Source organism: Aptenodytes forsteri, unplaced genomic scaffold (assembly GCF_000699145.1).
Source record: "Aptenodytes forsteri isolate BGI_AS27 unplaced genomic scaffold, ASM69914v1 Scaffold120, whole genome shotgun sequence".
NCBI lineage: Eukaryota > Metazoa > Chordata > Aves > Sphenisciformes > Spheniscidae > Aptenodytes > Aptenodytes forsteri.
Window position 1 is genome coordinate 2,933,317 of NW_008795938.1, and position 16,119 is coordinate 2,949,435.

At 41.5% G+C, this 16,119-nt stretch overlaps 1 protein-coding gene across 1 annotated transcript in view; it reads left to right on the forward strand.

Moving 5' to 3' along the window:
- Nucleotides 1-16,119, forward strand: part of ADAMTS12 (ADAM metallopeptidase with thrombospondin type 1 motif 12) — a 176,879-nt gene that overhangs the window by 119,638 nt on the left and 41,122 nt on the right. Inside the window, 3 exon segments of the mRNA XM_019473630.1 lie at nucleotides 1,041-1,162; nucleotides 1,164-1,178; nucleotides 9,858-9,978. Of these exon segments, the coding sequence (XP_019329175.1) occupies nucleotides 1,041-1,162; nucleotides 1,164-1,178; nucleotides 9,858-9,978 (258 nt within the window).

Sequence of the window (16,119 nt, forward strand, 5' to 3'; positions counted from 1 at the left end):
TGTTTTTTTTTTTTTTTTTTTTTTTTGTCAGATATATCTGGCTCTGCTGGAGGTTTTCCAGGGAGTGATATAAAGGCAGGGATTATACCTGTCTTTGCTTTGACCCTGGTTTCAGTTCTAACTCATCTTCCATGTACACAACTTATTTATCAAACTTGTGTCCTTTGACTCTCTGAAGCCTGGCTTTCAAAATGTCCCATTGCCAAGGGCCAGTGTCTGTGAGGCAGGGCAGTGTGTGTTTGGCTTTTCTCACTCTGTGGATGGAATAGACTAAGGCTGGTCCATTGCAGAAAATCTTGTTTCAGAGACCCACAGATTGATTTTGCTACAGTTTTTCTTTTCCCTGTTGCTTCTGTGCACATCTATCCAAGAACAGCCTGGGTCTGTCAGACCCACCAATATTATCCCCATTTCATAAGTTGCCAAGCAGGAAAAAAGTCCAGTGTTTAAAATAATTTATTAAGTGCCAACAGATAGCTGAAAATAAGCAGTGATGTGACACTACTGACATGCAGAAGATCAGAAGCAACCATTTGACTGCTCTCTGAGAGAGGCTGGCAGCAGTGATGAACAGTTACAAATTATCTCTGAAATCAGTCATCAGCTGGTGGAAAACCGTTGCTTGTTAGCGTCCTTGGCAATCTTACTCCCAGATTCCTCCTTTTCCCTCGCTAATGACTGTGGGTTTTGCTGGTTTCCCATTCCTTTATCCATCACAGCTGATGGCCTCATTACGGCTCGACTCAGCCAGCTGGCTGTTAACGTACCAGTGATGGAGAGCATGGAGGCATGAGGGCACCAGCCTCCAGCTGCTTCCTAGAAGTCCACAAGTGCTATTTATCAGGCCTGTGTCACTCTGTTAGTAATAGGACCCTGGCTCCCTGGCTCTGCTAACTGCTTCTAATTAGCACATTTCTGTCAGCAAATGCCAGGGAAAGTGAATGGATGGAGCAGTAAAGACATACCGTCATTCCCTGTGCATTACAGTTCAATGTCCCACTGAAGTATTTTCTGAGAAAGTCTCTTTGTTTTCCTTTCAGCAAATCCCTGCGAGCTCCACTGTCGCCCAATAGATGGCCATTTTTCAGAGAAGATGCTTGATGCAGTGACTGATGGTACTCCTTGCTTTGAAGGAAGACACAGCTGAGATATCTGTATTAATGGATGGCATGTGTAAGGTATTGGGTATGTTTGCATGTTTCTTTCTCTACAATTTTATTTTATAAAGTTATGGGAAAACGTTTAACAAATTTTTTGGAGGATCGAGGCCAAGTACTCCATTTTATCACATTTTTAATGACCGTGGAAACAGGTTTATAGAAACAGCTTTTCCAAGTAGACATAAGAGGAATTTCCATCCTTTTTAATGAATCCATTAGACTGAGTGCTAATTACTTTTGGTACCTTTTAACTCCTCTCTTCTTCTTCTGCTATTTTAAAACATCAATTTAAGAAAATCTGTTTGTTTCTAATGAGATGTTTTCACAAAGGATTGTAGCTTTAGGGTTGTTATTGGTGTCACCACTGTCTGTGGGCTTTTTATGAAAATGCAATTTAACATTACACATTACGTAGCAGTTCTGAACTGACTTGTAATAGGATCAGACGTTTGCACTTGAAGGCAGTAAAAATTATTTTAGTTTACAATAGTAAATTGAATAACACTACAATGAGATAACGGGCAAACACGGAGTATATGGTTCAATAATGTTCTGTTTATTGAAGAATAAGTATAAAGTTCTCTGCATATTCTGCATGTTGACAGTAGGTTTCCAGGATGATGTGCGCATTTGTGGCATTTGAAGGTTTGTTTTGTAAATGCTGTAACACCCACAGTCTCAGCATTGGTTTTAGTGAATTTCTTATAAATAAAATGAGTACTTTACTTGTAGGGGTTGTATTTACAACTATGCTTTATTTCTTCAAACTGGGGATTTGCGTCCTGTACCCCCTTGAAGCCTGATAGTTTTTTTGCTTTTAACATCTTTGGAAACAAAAGCAGGACTTGGTGTCTTGTGGAAACTATATTAGCTTACCATAGGGAGCTTGGGATTGTATGTCCTAATTCATTGAGTCATATAAAAATGCAACTAGAAGGGACTTGAAGAAGTCATCTGTTTCATCCCTTTATAGAATCATGTTCCTTTTTTGACATTTTTCACATTCTTTTCTTAAAGACTTCTAGTGACGGAAACTCCAAATTTTTAATAGGTCATTGGTATACCCTCTCTGAAGACTTTCTATTTTAGTAGAATGCCAGTGCCTCAGAGCAGCAATAAAAGATTTGTTTTAAGCTTTCCTTGCAGGACATGCATTTGTGAAAGGGAGTTACCAAGACCCTGCTCAAATTCACAGTGAAGAGATTCTGCTTGACTTTGCTGAGAGCCAGGATGGGCCTTTTAACTGTGATGGTGAAAGTCCTGACCTGGCCCTGAGCACTTCAAGCCAGATGGAAACACATCTTTAGCATATTGAAACGTGTAGTAAATGTCGCATACCATATCAGTGCTTTTGACCTTCACTTGGAAGAGGCCAAGTGCTAAACTCAGAAGGCTGTCTTTGTGATGTTACACTTTCATTTTCTGATTTCCAGCCCAAATGGACTGGGATCACTATGGTTAATTTTAGTTTCTGTATGCTTTCTGTATTGAACCTTGCCTGTGACAATTCAAATTTATACCTATTTTATAAATAGCAAAACTTAGTTCATCAGAGGTGATAGATCAGAGGCGAAAGGAAAGCTAATTCTAACTGCAGTTTGTAGATACTAGATATACTTTAGCATTAATAGTTCTGGGGACTCAAAGCCTTTCTGAAAATTTCCTCTAAGGTACTGGTGCTATCATAGATACAGATATGTGAGCATTTCACATATTGACTACTGCTTCACATCTTCTGACAAACAGATTTAATTGGAGTCGGAATCACAGAGTGAACAATATAACCATGCAACTGCCACAAATGAGATCAAATGGTGAATAGGTAACCCAAATAGCTCACACTTCTGAAAGACAGTGTGCTTTTATCTGAAATAGGTACCTTACATAACACCTGAGGAGAAGCTTTTTCAAGTATCTCCATATAATTCACTAGTATTTTAGTCCAGCTAGTTAAACACAATACATAACACACAGGTTACGGTGAATAAATCTGGAAACGCATTTAATATAATTAGTCTGGTACATCATTCTTGTACTCCGAGAGCAACATGTTGCTAATGATGTGAAAAAGGAGTTCACAAACATTAATGGCAATGACTGTGAAAGCCCTGTTCTGGTTTTCAGTACTATATCTCACAAAAGCACTTTGCATTTGTTCTGAGTACTAAAATAATACTTAGGTCTGAAATTGAGTGAAAAATTAAAATGGTGAGATGTGGTATATTAGATCCACTGTCCATATCGCTCAGATGTGTTCGGTGTGCAGAGTAGTTCTTTTTTAACAACCAAGTTTGGAGTTTTCCTAGTGGATAGGTTGAAGCAAGATAGATAGACTCAGATTCAGTCAAGAATTTAATCTCCTAAATTCAGCTGATTTCAATCTGATTTTGCAGTTTGCCATGGTTTTGTTCAGAGCAATCAGAGAAATTTGTCTTACCTTGATGGCTAAATGTGGATTGAGATGCCTCATTTTAGCTACCTGAGGTATAATGGATGCTTTCCTAGACACCTTGGCAAAGCTATAATGTGCATCTTCTAGTGGGAAGTAAGTATGGACAGACATTAGTGCTGATTCACTTGGCCCTTGCAATTTGTTCAATATATGGGTCCTAATTTTTTAGAAGTGCTGCCTATGCCTCAGTGCAGAAGGAAGCCTTACTGGTGAGGTGTTGGTATGGTATTCCTTTAGAACTTGCCTCATCAATTCAGAGACAAGTTAAAATTGTTAACTCATTTGAGGGCCCGGCATATAAAATAGCTGGGTCCTCTCTCAGCTTTGTCCTTACACAGGAGTTCCCTAAATACATGTAATGCTGTTAAATCACTCAATGCTGGAACCAGTGGCTGCAAAGGGGGATCTCAAAGCTAGGTGTCTACAGTTGCAACCGTGTTTTGTTTCAGGTGGTGCTAATAAGGAGACGAGAGATGTGGTGTCCTTAATCCTTTTATTGTATTTGCACCTAGCCTGGCCTTCCTTCAGGTACCTTCTTAGACCCCCTCCTGTCATGATGTCTGACTTACAAACAGCTTTGAGTGGAGGCAGTCAATAAGATCTGTCAGCAATTTAACCTAAAATCATCAAGATATACCATGACTGGTTTGCTATTTATCCATATTCCTCCACACTCATCATTTGAGTGTCACTTACTTCCCTTTATTTAGAAGACCTTCAAAGCACGTATCCTGTCTTCCCATGTTTTAAATTATACATCACAAGTGCACTCTTAGTTCTTACTAGAGCAGTCGGTTGCTCCCCCAGTGTTAATAAACAAAGATACTGCCACCAGAGTATGTTTGTTGAGCAGTGATACGTACATGGCTGAGGAGTTTGGTCAAATACAAGCCATGGCATCATCAAAAATTGAAGGCTTATGTGGTGTACGCACTGAGAGCATGCAGACACTGAGGGTGGAGGACCTGGCATCTCTGCTGTTTCTAACAGGCATTCATCTCCCACTCAGAATTTAAACAGGCTTAAATGACCTTCAGTCATGCAAATCTGTGAGCTGTTCTCTGTGGTAATTCACGATTGTTGTTGAGAGATTAACACTGTATCGGAGAATTACACAGCTGTAGTACAAGGGAGGAAAGTGTTTTTTTCTCATGCTGAAAAGCAGATTACACATCTGAGATTTTTTGTACTAGCTTTACTACCTCTCACTATGGTTCAACCTTCTCCTCCCACTGCTAGCCCAACAGGACATTGATTCAGACCCATCTAGACAAATTAGAACAGAAATAGGCACACCAGGACACATTTCTCCCCATTCAAGGCAATGTCATGGCCAACATGACATGAACATGATTTCTTTATTTGGAGACCAGTGGAGGAGACAAACTGAAGGAAGAGCTTAAAAGTGCAGTGTAGCGTCCACGAAACTTTGATAGTCAGGCAGTACATCCAGGCCGTACCCTTCAGTGACAGCAAGGACTTTTTGTATCTGCCCCCCGCTGCCAATCTGACACAGAAGTCTCTCCCTCTGGAAGTGGCAAAAGGGTAATATCTCTGGCTGTTTTCCCTTTAGTCACTGAGCAGCAGGAAAGAAATTGTTTCACCTTCCTGTAATGCAGCCAGGCAATTCAGGTCATTATTTCTGCCTCCACACTGTGTGCTGGGACCAGAAATAAAGCTAGTCTCGGGTACGTCAAAAAGGCTTTTGGTGAATGGGGCAATGGCAAAGGGCTGCATGGAGCGATGCTAATTTGCTCTGCACATGCTATGGCACACAGTGGTTGCTGTAGCACAGCATGTTTCACTGGCAGAGGGTACACAAGGACAAATGTGTGCAAAAGAATCAGAGCCTAATTGCTGCTGATTTTTTTTCTTGTTTTATAACCTGCATTTAGTCTCCAGATCCCTTTTAAGAGGCAATTTGGCAGAAATTTGAGGCACATTATTTAAAGCAGTTTTAGAAAATACGGCTACTGTGTATCTAGAAGAATCAGAAGAATGAGGAAAGCAAGTAAAAGGGAGAAGGAAGCATCTAGACATGAATCTAATGGATGACAAAAATAATGTGTGGAGTGGGAAAGCAAAACATGGCCTGGAAAGTTCATGTAAATGTACTTAGAATGAATGACTGCTGGAGCTGTTTATTCTGACATATGAGAATATACATTTTATGATGGTCATTAATAACCTTGTAAGATGAGGCCCTGTTGCTAGATATGAAGGTCATTGCACCACCAGCAGCACCCCAGAGTTAGGGAATTAAGTGAAGGCTTTGTTTACTGTGATACAGTAAATTGCCTGCCCTGCCACAGTTGTCTGCAGTGCCTCATTCTTGGGGATCCCTGCATGCCACCCTGCTGCGTGTATAGGTAAGACTGTGATGTCTGATCAAATACAAACTATGTTTCAAATATCAGAGGAAAAACAAAATACAAGCTTCTGTGGTTATAACTGGAAGGGACAAAGGGATTCCCTTCATGTCATAACGATGTCATTTTTATGCCATGGATGTGTTGCTAAAGGAAATGTATGGCCAAGTGGGAAAGATCCGAGTTGATTCTGACTGAGCTGATACAGAGTACAGGCCCACACAGAGACTTTAATGGGCACCCCAAAGGCAGGAAAGTGATGATACTGTGGTGCTGCCACCGGACTCATTTGCTAGTGCCAGTGCAGTAGTTCAGGACTAATTTGTTCAGCGTTTGGGGATTTTTACGCTACACAGTACTCACAAGGGAAATATGCTCAGTGATGTTGATTTCACAATGTCTGATTGACAGCCTGAACTATATAAATTATTTCTAGGTGCAACCACTCAAACAAGCATGAACAGTAAATAAAGATAGAATCGTAGAATCGTTTAGGTTGGAAAAGACCTCTAAGATCATCAAGCCCACCCGTCACCCCAACCCCACCATGCCCACTAAACCATGTCCCAAACCCCACATCTACACGTCTTTTAAATACCTCCAGGGATGGGGACTCCACCACTTCCCTGGGCAGCCTGGTCCAATGTTTAACCACTCTTTCAGTAAAGAAATTTTTCCTAACATCCAATCTAAACCTCCCCTGGCGCAACTTGAGGCCATTTCCTCTCGTCCTATCACTTGTTACTTCGGAGAAAAGACCAACACCCACCTCGCTACAACCTCCTTTCAGGTAGTTGTAGAGAGCCATGAGGTCTCCCCTCAGCCTCCTTTTCTCCAGGCTAAACAACCCCAGTTCCCTCAGCCGCTCCTCATAAGACTTGTGCTCCAGACCCTTCACCAGCCTCGTTGCCCTTCTCTGGACACGCTCCAGCACCTCAACGTCCTTCTTGTAGTGAGGGGCCCAAAACTGAACACAGTATTCGAGGTGCGGCCTCACCAGTGCCGAGTACAGGGGCACCATCACTTCCCTCCTCCTGCTGGCCACACTATTTCTGATACAGGCCAGGATGCCATTGGCCTTCTTGGCCACCTGGGCACACTGCCGGCTCATGTTCAGCCGGCTGTCGACCAACACCCCCAGGTCCTTCTCGGCCGGGCAGCTTTCCAGCCACTCTTCCCCAAGCCTGTAGCGCTGCATGGGGTTGTTGTGGCCGAAGTGCAGGACCCAGCACTTGGCCTTGTTGAACCTCATACAGTTGGCCTCGGCCCATCAATCCAGCCTGTCCAGGTCCCTCTGCAGAGCCTTCCTACCCTCGAGCAGATCAGCACTCCTGCCCAACTTGGTGTCGTCTGCAAGCTTACTGAGGGTGCACTCGATCCCCTCATCCAGATCATCGATAAAGATATTAAACAAGACCGGCCCCAAAACTGAGCCCTGGGGAACACCGCTCGTGACCGGCCGCCAACTGGATGGAACTCCATTCACCACAACTCTCTGGGCCCGGCTGTCCAGCCAGTTTTTGACCCAGCGCAGAGTCCACCTGTCTAAGCCGTGAGCCGCCAGCTTCTCGAGGAGAATGCTGTGGGAGACAGTGTCAAAGGCCTTGCTGAAGTCCAGGTAGACCACATCCACAGCCTTTCCCTCATCCACTAGGTGGGTCACCTGGTCATAGAAGGAGATCAGGAGATCATCGAGTCCAACCGTTGACCCAACACCACCATGCCCACTAAACCATGTCCCTAAGCGCCTCATCTACACGTCTTTTAAATACCTCCAGGGGTGGTGACTCAACCACTTCCCTGGACAGCCTATGAACAGATGAACAGAAACCTTTTCAAGAACACACATTTTCTACCAGAAAATGCTAATTTGGCAAAAATGATACAATTTGAAGGCAAGTTATTCATTTTAAGAAGTTCAAAAAAGAAGCTCCAGAACACTCGTTAATAATATTTTATAATAGCAAAACATGAAATGTAAGGGTTCCATTTCCAGATTTTCCCCAACTTTCTGTTTAATAGTGAATGTGTGCATAGAATAGAAAATAAACTTCAACTTTCAGGACTCTCCGGAGAGACTGGTTACTCCTCTGGTCTAATAATAAACCTGATAACAATGACTTTACTAACTGTTTGTAGATGATTAACGAATGTATTGATAATACAGTAAATATACTGCAGAATGCATCTCTTTAAGAAAATAGCTACGCACCTACCTCTTTAAATTCTTAGGAAGTGTTAAATATAAACTGCAGTGCAACTGTAGATAGCAGGTGAAGAGTCAGATCTGAACACTTGGCAAGATAAAGAAGCATCCTACACTTATTGCAGTGGCCTCTGTGTACTTTGAATACTTCATTAAATCCATCCTTGGTCAAATACGTACATGCTTGGAGGCAAAAATGTAGTCACCTTCTTAACATGTGCTTATCTCTGTAACATTCTGTACTGCTCACAAACGTGGTCCTTGGTGCCGAGATGTGTCTGTGTGAAAGACATTACAAAACCTTCTCTTTTTTGAAAGTAGCCTTGGCTGAACGGAGAGATAAGCTGAGGCTGCTACAGAACCTTTTGGCATGGCCATTGTTTTTCAGAGCAGGTATCAAAGGTTCTGGCTAAGTGTTGGCATTAAGTGATGGATGAGTCTTTTTTGAATCCTCTGTGAAAATTCAAGTGACATGGTTTAACACTGTTTGTAACTTGAGGCCTTTCCTTGCTTCCGGTTTTGCAGCTTCTCTAGCTGTTCATTAAATCACTGGTGCAGAGAGGAAAAGTTCAGCTGTTTCTTGAGCTGAAAATGATGGAAAAATATTAGAGAATGCAGGAGCCTTTATACCTAGATTAGTCTAATAGATGGATTTTCCTGTCAGAAGCTTACAGAAGATTACAGTAGCTGATGTACTGAAGGTAAAATAAGATCAGAATCAAAAGAGGGGATACCCAGATTTTCATATATCAAGAAGGTGTTAGAGAAGTTGGCAAGTATCGCACCTGAAGGCTTATTTCGAGAAAAATCAGCTGAGAAAAACTTTACATACCACCGGACTTATGGCTATTCATCTAAATCACAGGCCTCCAGATACCTTAGATACTATTAACAACCATTAAGTGTTGGACAGGTTGTGTTCTGCAACCTTGCTAGTTTTTAAAGACAGGCAAAAACCACCCCAAAACCAAATTAAGATCTTGTTGAAGTTTAAAGGCATTAGCGCACAGAATTTTTGGTTTGAGCAAAGAATAAGTTTTGTCCTGACTCAGTATGAATAAATTTTTCTCTTGCTTTCTCCCTATAGCAAGCATGAACTGGAAAATCAGTCTTTACCAGAACTTTATCTTGACCCATTCCCCAATACTGGCAAGCTGGAGAAGCAGCTGTCATGGGTATAAAACTTCAGGTCTGCTGAAGAGTTTCTCTTTACCAGGGGGTTTTACTGCAGTAGAGGTTCTACACTGTCTGATGGCCACAAAAAGCTGACACAGAGATTTCAGTTCTGTTACTGCATTGTATTCCTGGGAATCCATGCATGCTTCTACGACATACGAAAGCAGACACAAACCCTAGATGTTTTGGCCAATCCTAGATGTTGAGGCCATTTGGGTGGCATGTTTCCATCTCAAGTAACTGGTCACTACTGTATGTTTCATGACATGGTGGTGTTTGTTGCTTGTTTGTTTGTTTTTCACCTTCATATTATACACGAGTTTGACCTAGATATAACAATCTCTACTATTTTGTTTATATAGGATATATACTCTTCCACAAAATTGATTCTTCCCCTTCTTAGAAGAGCAGAGTCCACTGAAGGCAGCAATACATGAGCTCTGAGAATTTCATTGTGGAGGCCACATTTATTCTGAAACTGTTTTTCCTTCTAGGCTGTTGGCTGTGATTATGAGATAAATTCCAACGCAACTGAAGACCAGTGTGGAGTTTGCCTGGGAGACGGCTCTGATTGTCATACAGTGAAGATGATGTTTAATCAAAGTGAAGGATTTGGTAAAATGGGTTCTTTTTTTAAACTCTTCAGTTGGTGAAGTCATTTCTCTACATAAAAAGGATTAAGCGCTTCTCATTGCAAACTGAGTGATCTATCTGTGTAGGAAATTGTAAATGAATGTTTCACAGTGAATCATGCTTCTGCCAGAAAAGATCTGTGGTCTGTGCTTTTTAAGTTCATCTTGTCTAATAAAAATTATGTCAGAGACCAACAGGCCTACGCAAGTTATGCAGATAATAATAAAACCCAAAATAGCAAGTGCATTTACAAAGTGAATGTAATTTACCACCTTTAAAAATCTGGACCAAAACTCTGGACAGCATAAAGCACCAAGAAAATGCTGGAGTGAGTAGTTTGGGGATTCATTTCTAAGTGTCATAAATCTGATACCATTGGCTCTGGTGACCATGTGCCACCTCTTCCCCACGCAGAACTTGGCACTTCTAGTTACTCTAAAATTTTCTGTGGAATGCCTCTGGCTTGAAAGCGGAGAAGAGTAACTCCCTGCAGGGTTAAGGTGGTCTGAATCAGCACTCGGAGGACTGAGCCTTTCTTCACTGACGGCAGTGAGACATTCAGGCTTTAAGTTGCCTTGTGTGGGATGAATGGGAGCCAGAGAGTCTAGAAGAGGCAGTGGGAGTCTTAAATGAGAACCATGGCGGTGAGCTGGAGATGGAAGAGACAGCCAGGATGAACAGCTTTGGATGGGAAACCAGGACAGGAGGGGGAGAGGTGGGAAGACGGGGCACTGGAGAGTGTGCTTAGAGCAAGGTCTGTGGCTGAAGAAGGAGGCTGGTGCAGAGATGAGAAGTCTCAAGAGCAATAATTGGTACCGTGCTAATGAGGAGGGATAAACTGTGGTGAGGGTGTGGCTTTGACTGGCTTTTGGGTTTGTGGGTTTTTTTCCATAAAATAATTCTGATTTGCACAAATATGATTTGTGCTAATAATTTAGAGCTGGTTTGATAAGATTTTCCAAAGTTTGGGGGAAAAGCACTTTCAATATTTCAGTTTTTTTTCTGTACTGTGTACTTGGATTTGCTTTCCTCTGTTCCATGTCCCACAGGTGAACTGTGAAGATGCCTGCAACCATGCAGCAGTGCAGGTTGTATATGTGTGTGAGACTTACAAAGGAAAATCTAGAGCTCCCTCTCCTCCAATACTACAGTAATCCTCCAGCCTCTGATCGTTTGCTTTACTACTCTAAAATTCGCTCTGCCTTTGACTGTGTGTGGGTTTTCCAAGGCTGCAGATGATGTGAAGTTTATTTTCAAATAACAGTTTTACTAAAAAGTTCCAATACTGTAACACATGGGAGGATAAGTGCATCTTATTTTATTTAAATTCATTTTGTGTTTTATCTTCACTTAGTTTTTCCTTGCCCCAAGATTCAATAAGCCTCACTGATGGATACTGCTTAGGGATACTGAGTGTTAAGTAAAATTATTTCACTGCTTTCTTTAGATTCAGTAAAAAATTGATTGATTCTGCAGATTCTTTCCCTTCTACAGATGTTGACTCTGTTGCAGACAAAATAAGGAAAAGTGTCAGGAAAGGCAGAGGTTGGTGGGCTCTTCAGCTTTTAAGACAACATGTGGATCTTGCTGATGTTCACAGGTGTTAAACTGAGAACAGGAAAATGGTTTTGTTTGCAATATCTGGCTTCTTTTTGTCTCTGACAGGTACTGTGGTGCTCTGTCTGGCAGTACAGATTTATGACAGAGTGGCTATTGAACAGTTTATGTAAACATAAAGACTTCAGGCTCATAAATTCAGTATAGGTAACTAAACTGGACCAAAGCATGCTGCCAGTCACTGGCAAGGAAGATTTGAAGAGTTTTTTCTGTTTAATGGCACAGAAAAATACAAAATCAAAGCTTATTTTGATTTAAAGCTTTATTCAGAACCTAAGTCCAGAAGGGCCTTTCCTGGGTCTGGTGCTGCAGCAGTGTGTATTCTGTCTGCAAGTTGACTAAGTTGCCAGGTCAGACTAATGAAATGCTAGGAAAGAGTTTTAATAATTCAGCCTTTCACTGCAGGGCAGGGTGATCAGTTTTACCTGAAGTCTTACTGCCTCATGTTCGAAAAGAAAAGTTTTAAAATCTCTATTATTACTTGGTTTTTCTTTAAAATTCTTTGTCTTTCCTGTCTATGCAAAATGGGAATAGTGGTCCAGGGACACCCAACACAGCCACAGGAATGGCAGCATCATCTGTGTAATGGATTCCATTAGAGCTTCATGATGGAAAACAAATCAGAGGTCTGATGTGCACGAATGGTCTCAGCTGTTGACACTAATATTAGCAAGTACCTGGTCTGCACCTTGTTTTCAGGAGTTTCATTTGAAAATCATTGAAGTGGCTTCAGCTGAACTCTGATGGCAGAAAGGTTGCAACATGAGCAGAGCATTGAAAAGCAAGGTCTAGGCCTGGGCAAAGAAGTCACAAGCTCTCCTGTTGTTAAGGTAGAAGAAGTCCGGTTTTATTTTGAGGTATTTAAAAGTGGAAATCTCTGTTCTTATTGAAGTTGTGATGGCTGCAAAGGAGTATTACTGTGTACAGCATAACATTTGCAAGGTGTGCAAACTCTTTTGGAAGGAGAATAAATTGCACTGCTGGATGAGGAGAAGCATTGGGGTAGGAGAAAGACTGAGGCACAAGGGACAGGGATTTAGGACTGTGGCAAGTGCAGGGAGCGTGGAGTAAATGGATAACAAAAAGGGGGAATGAGGTTGTGAGGATCAGACAAAGGGATGTGCCGGGGAAGGAGGAGTGGCTAGGAAACAAGTGGTGGTCAGAAGGATGGGTGATAGTCCTGTCTTCACCCCTTTGTGTGTGTAGGGGGAAATGAATTTTCCAGCTTTCAGTAGCAAGGGGACAATGCATTTAAATTTCTGAAAATTAGGAAACAAGGGATTGTACAATAGGGGTGGAGGTGACTTAGTCTGCCAGTCAGAAGGCAAGATTAGGTGCTTGTCACTCCTGTGAAGGGCTGACTTTTAGCGAAGTGATGGGCAAATAAGGAAACTGTGACTGTACTCACCCTAATCTGGAGGTTTATCTCCAGGTTTATCTCCTGTTATCTCCTGACGCAACTTGGCTGGGACTGAATCAACATGCACCATCGTCTCCCTGCTATCCCTGTTTCCTTTTCATGCAACCAAAGTGCAGACAGAGATCTGGTACGTGCCTGAACCTAGCCCTGAGATGGAGTCTGGACATAGCCATGATGCAAATGTTGATCTGAGAGACTGGAAGGTCTCCTGGATCCTCACTTAGGAGACTATCTCTGGATTATAATTTTTTTCCCATTACCATCACACACTGCAGTGCTCCCTCTATTCCATGGGAAGGCTGTATGCAACCATACCTTGATTTGCAAACCCGATATGCCACCGGGAGCCTATGCGGTTTTCCACATACTATTCTTGTGGTAGTGCCTAGAGCCTGGCTTAGAGGAAAATTGTGCCTCAGGAACATGTATTTTTAAGAAAGAGAAGCTCACAGATACACCAAACTGGAGAGCAGGGTGGGAGCTGCTGTGAACAGGAGAAATAGCCAGATCTGATTATCATCTGATCTGCAATACTGTACTAACCACTGGAGTGAAATTACTCCTCTCTCACAGCAATGAGAAAGAGAAACAAGCTCTTCAAGTCCTGGTAGAGCTGTGTCTACAACAAGGGTTGCATGAATTTATTCATGTTGTACTCTCGTCTGTATTAGGAGCACATAGATTTAATTTTAATTAAAAGGGAAAGATTAATAGCATCTGAGAGTTGCCATTTCACGGGTGTATGGTAGCACCCACAATATGGATGCTCCAGGATTTAATGAGCACAGCATGTAAGTTAGATGATATTTTGACTGTTATTCAATCTCAGATCTCTAGATTCTTATCAGATGAAACCATATAACCAGGAACAATTATATAAACACCATCCACATCATTTTTAAACAAAGATTTATTATGTTGAGTGACAAACTCAAAAGGTTGCTACTGATTAGCTTTGCTTTCAAAAGCAGATAACATTCATTAGGAATTAGTGTGAGGTTCTGGGAAATCAGGAGGTAATTTAGCTAGTCAAAAAAGGGAGGGCTGGGGAGAAGGGAGTGTGTTACAAGTGGTAACATCTATCACCAGATGGTTGCAATACATTTAAAATCAGGTTTATGAGCAACAGCAGGTGATTCAGACAAAAATAATTATGCAAAAACTTGAGAGGATACAGATTTGTATGTTACAACAGAAAGAAAATTATGTTTTATTGTTTTTATACTTTGTGTTTTGAACAAAATGTTATGGTAATTACATCCAAAAAAAAAACCCTACTGGAAAAGGACACCAACGTTGCAAAGCCAAGCTGTCAGGACGTGACACAATTAAGATTTTCCATGCTGTGTTAATTTGGCCCATTTGTGAGTATGCCTTCTAATCAAGTCTTTAGTTACATGATCACACACTGTGTTCATAACATGTCTCCTCTGCACTGAATGAATAGAACATTTGGAAGAATCATTAGACCTTGGTTACTTATAATAGACCTAGACCGCTGGTTTCCTATAATAGAAGTTATTCAGTAATCCTCCAGATTTTATTCCCTTCACTTACGAAAGACTGAAAAGTTTGGATTTCCGCAATCAGTCTAGGAAACTTGCAAAAGGTGACATCCAGAAAACTCTCTCTCTTGAACATTAATCACTGGAAAAAAAAATACATAGTTATATATTATTAATGTAATTAGGAAGGGCCTGAAGTAGACAGATCAGTAGACAGTACCATAAGCAATATACGACATTAGAACCAATACTTACCACCCCACAGAAGAGCTGCAAAGAAAATTCAGATGTTAAAGACTTTGGGGCACTTATTTACAACAGCAGGTTGTTGTACAGCATGTAAGTACTTCTGGTAGGTGGAGAGCGTTGATACCGAAGATCGCTTAGTATGCCCAGTGTGGTTTATCTCATTCATGTGAGTGAGTAATCAAAGGTGGTAAGTTTATTTCACAAGAAAGGTGAATGGGATGTGAGTCTCAGAATTTAATTCATGACCTCAGCAGTGTGTGATGGGAACTGGGGAACCACATATGTTCCAATCTTGAAGTAAACTAGCACAAACTGCAGCTCACGCTCCCAGGGCACCTGCTTGTAGAGCTGTCATCCGTTCAATTTCTAAAGCCTATCCAGGAGCAATAGCAAGAAAGCTACCTGAGTTTGTGTTCAAATTTCTATGTGAACTTCCTATTTTTACAGTTCAGTAGTAATAGCAATAGCAGTTCCCTGCAAGGTGAGAAACACAGAGCCTGATGTCATATATTTCCTGTGGTGCAAACAAAATTCTGTAATAGATGCTCTGGGTTCATTCTTAACACACATACCAAAAATCTCTTTTTACAGATAACTTTATACATGAATAGCTGTTGAACTGCCTTTTGAAAATCAGTAGTTTATAAAAATGTGTTCAACTGATCATAGTAATTTGAGGCATTTGAACAGCGTTCAGGTTTTTTGTAGAAAGGCTATCTATGGGAAACAGTCATGGAGAAGTTAAATGACTTAAAAGAAGGTACATGGAATTATGTACGTACCTGTAAGTTGGTGGCAGATTAAAACGTTCCTTGCAAATTGAAAAGACCCTTCCCACAACAGACCGTTAACTTCCTGGGACTCCCTGGCATTTCTCCAGATTACTCACATTGCAGTATGCCAGAGCCCTTGGGTATGGTTACGGAGATGTTGATGCTCATCTGTGGAGCAGATTTCCCCTGGTACAGCTCAGAAAATCATTCACCATCATATCTCTTCTAAATGCCACTGTCATTGCCTAAACACAATGTGCATTCGTATTCCCCAACTGATACTGCAAAACCTGGTTTTTTAATAAACACTATTAACTAACTGAAATACAAGATCTCTGATAGCACATTTGTATATATTTTCAAGCAAAGCTGATATTTTAGTAATCTTATACATAAGTAAAATGCAATGATGTTCAACAAGGCCAAATGCCGGGTCCTGCACTTCGGCCACAACAACCCCATGCAGCGCTACAGGCTTGGGGAAGAGTGGCTGGAAAGCTGCCCAGCAGAGAAGGACCTGGGGGTGCTGGTCGACAGCCGGCTGAACGTGAGCCGGCAG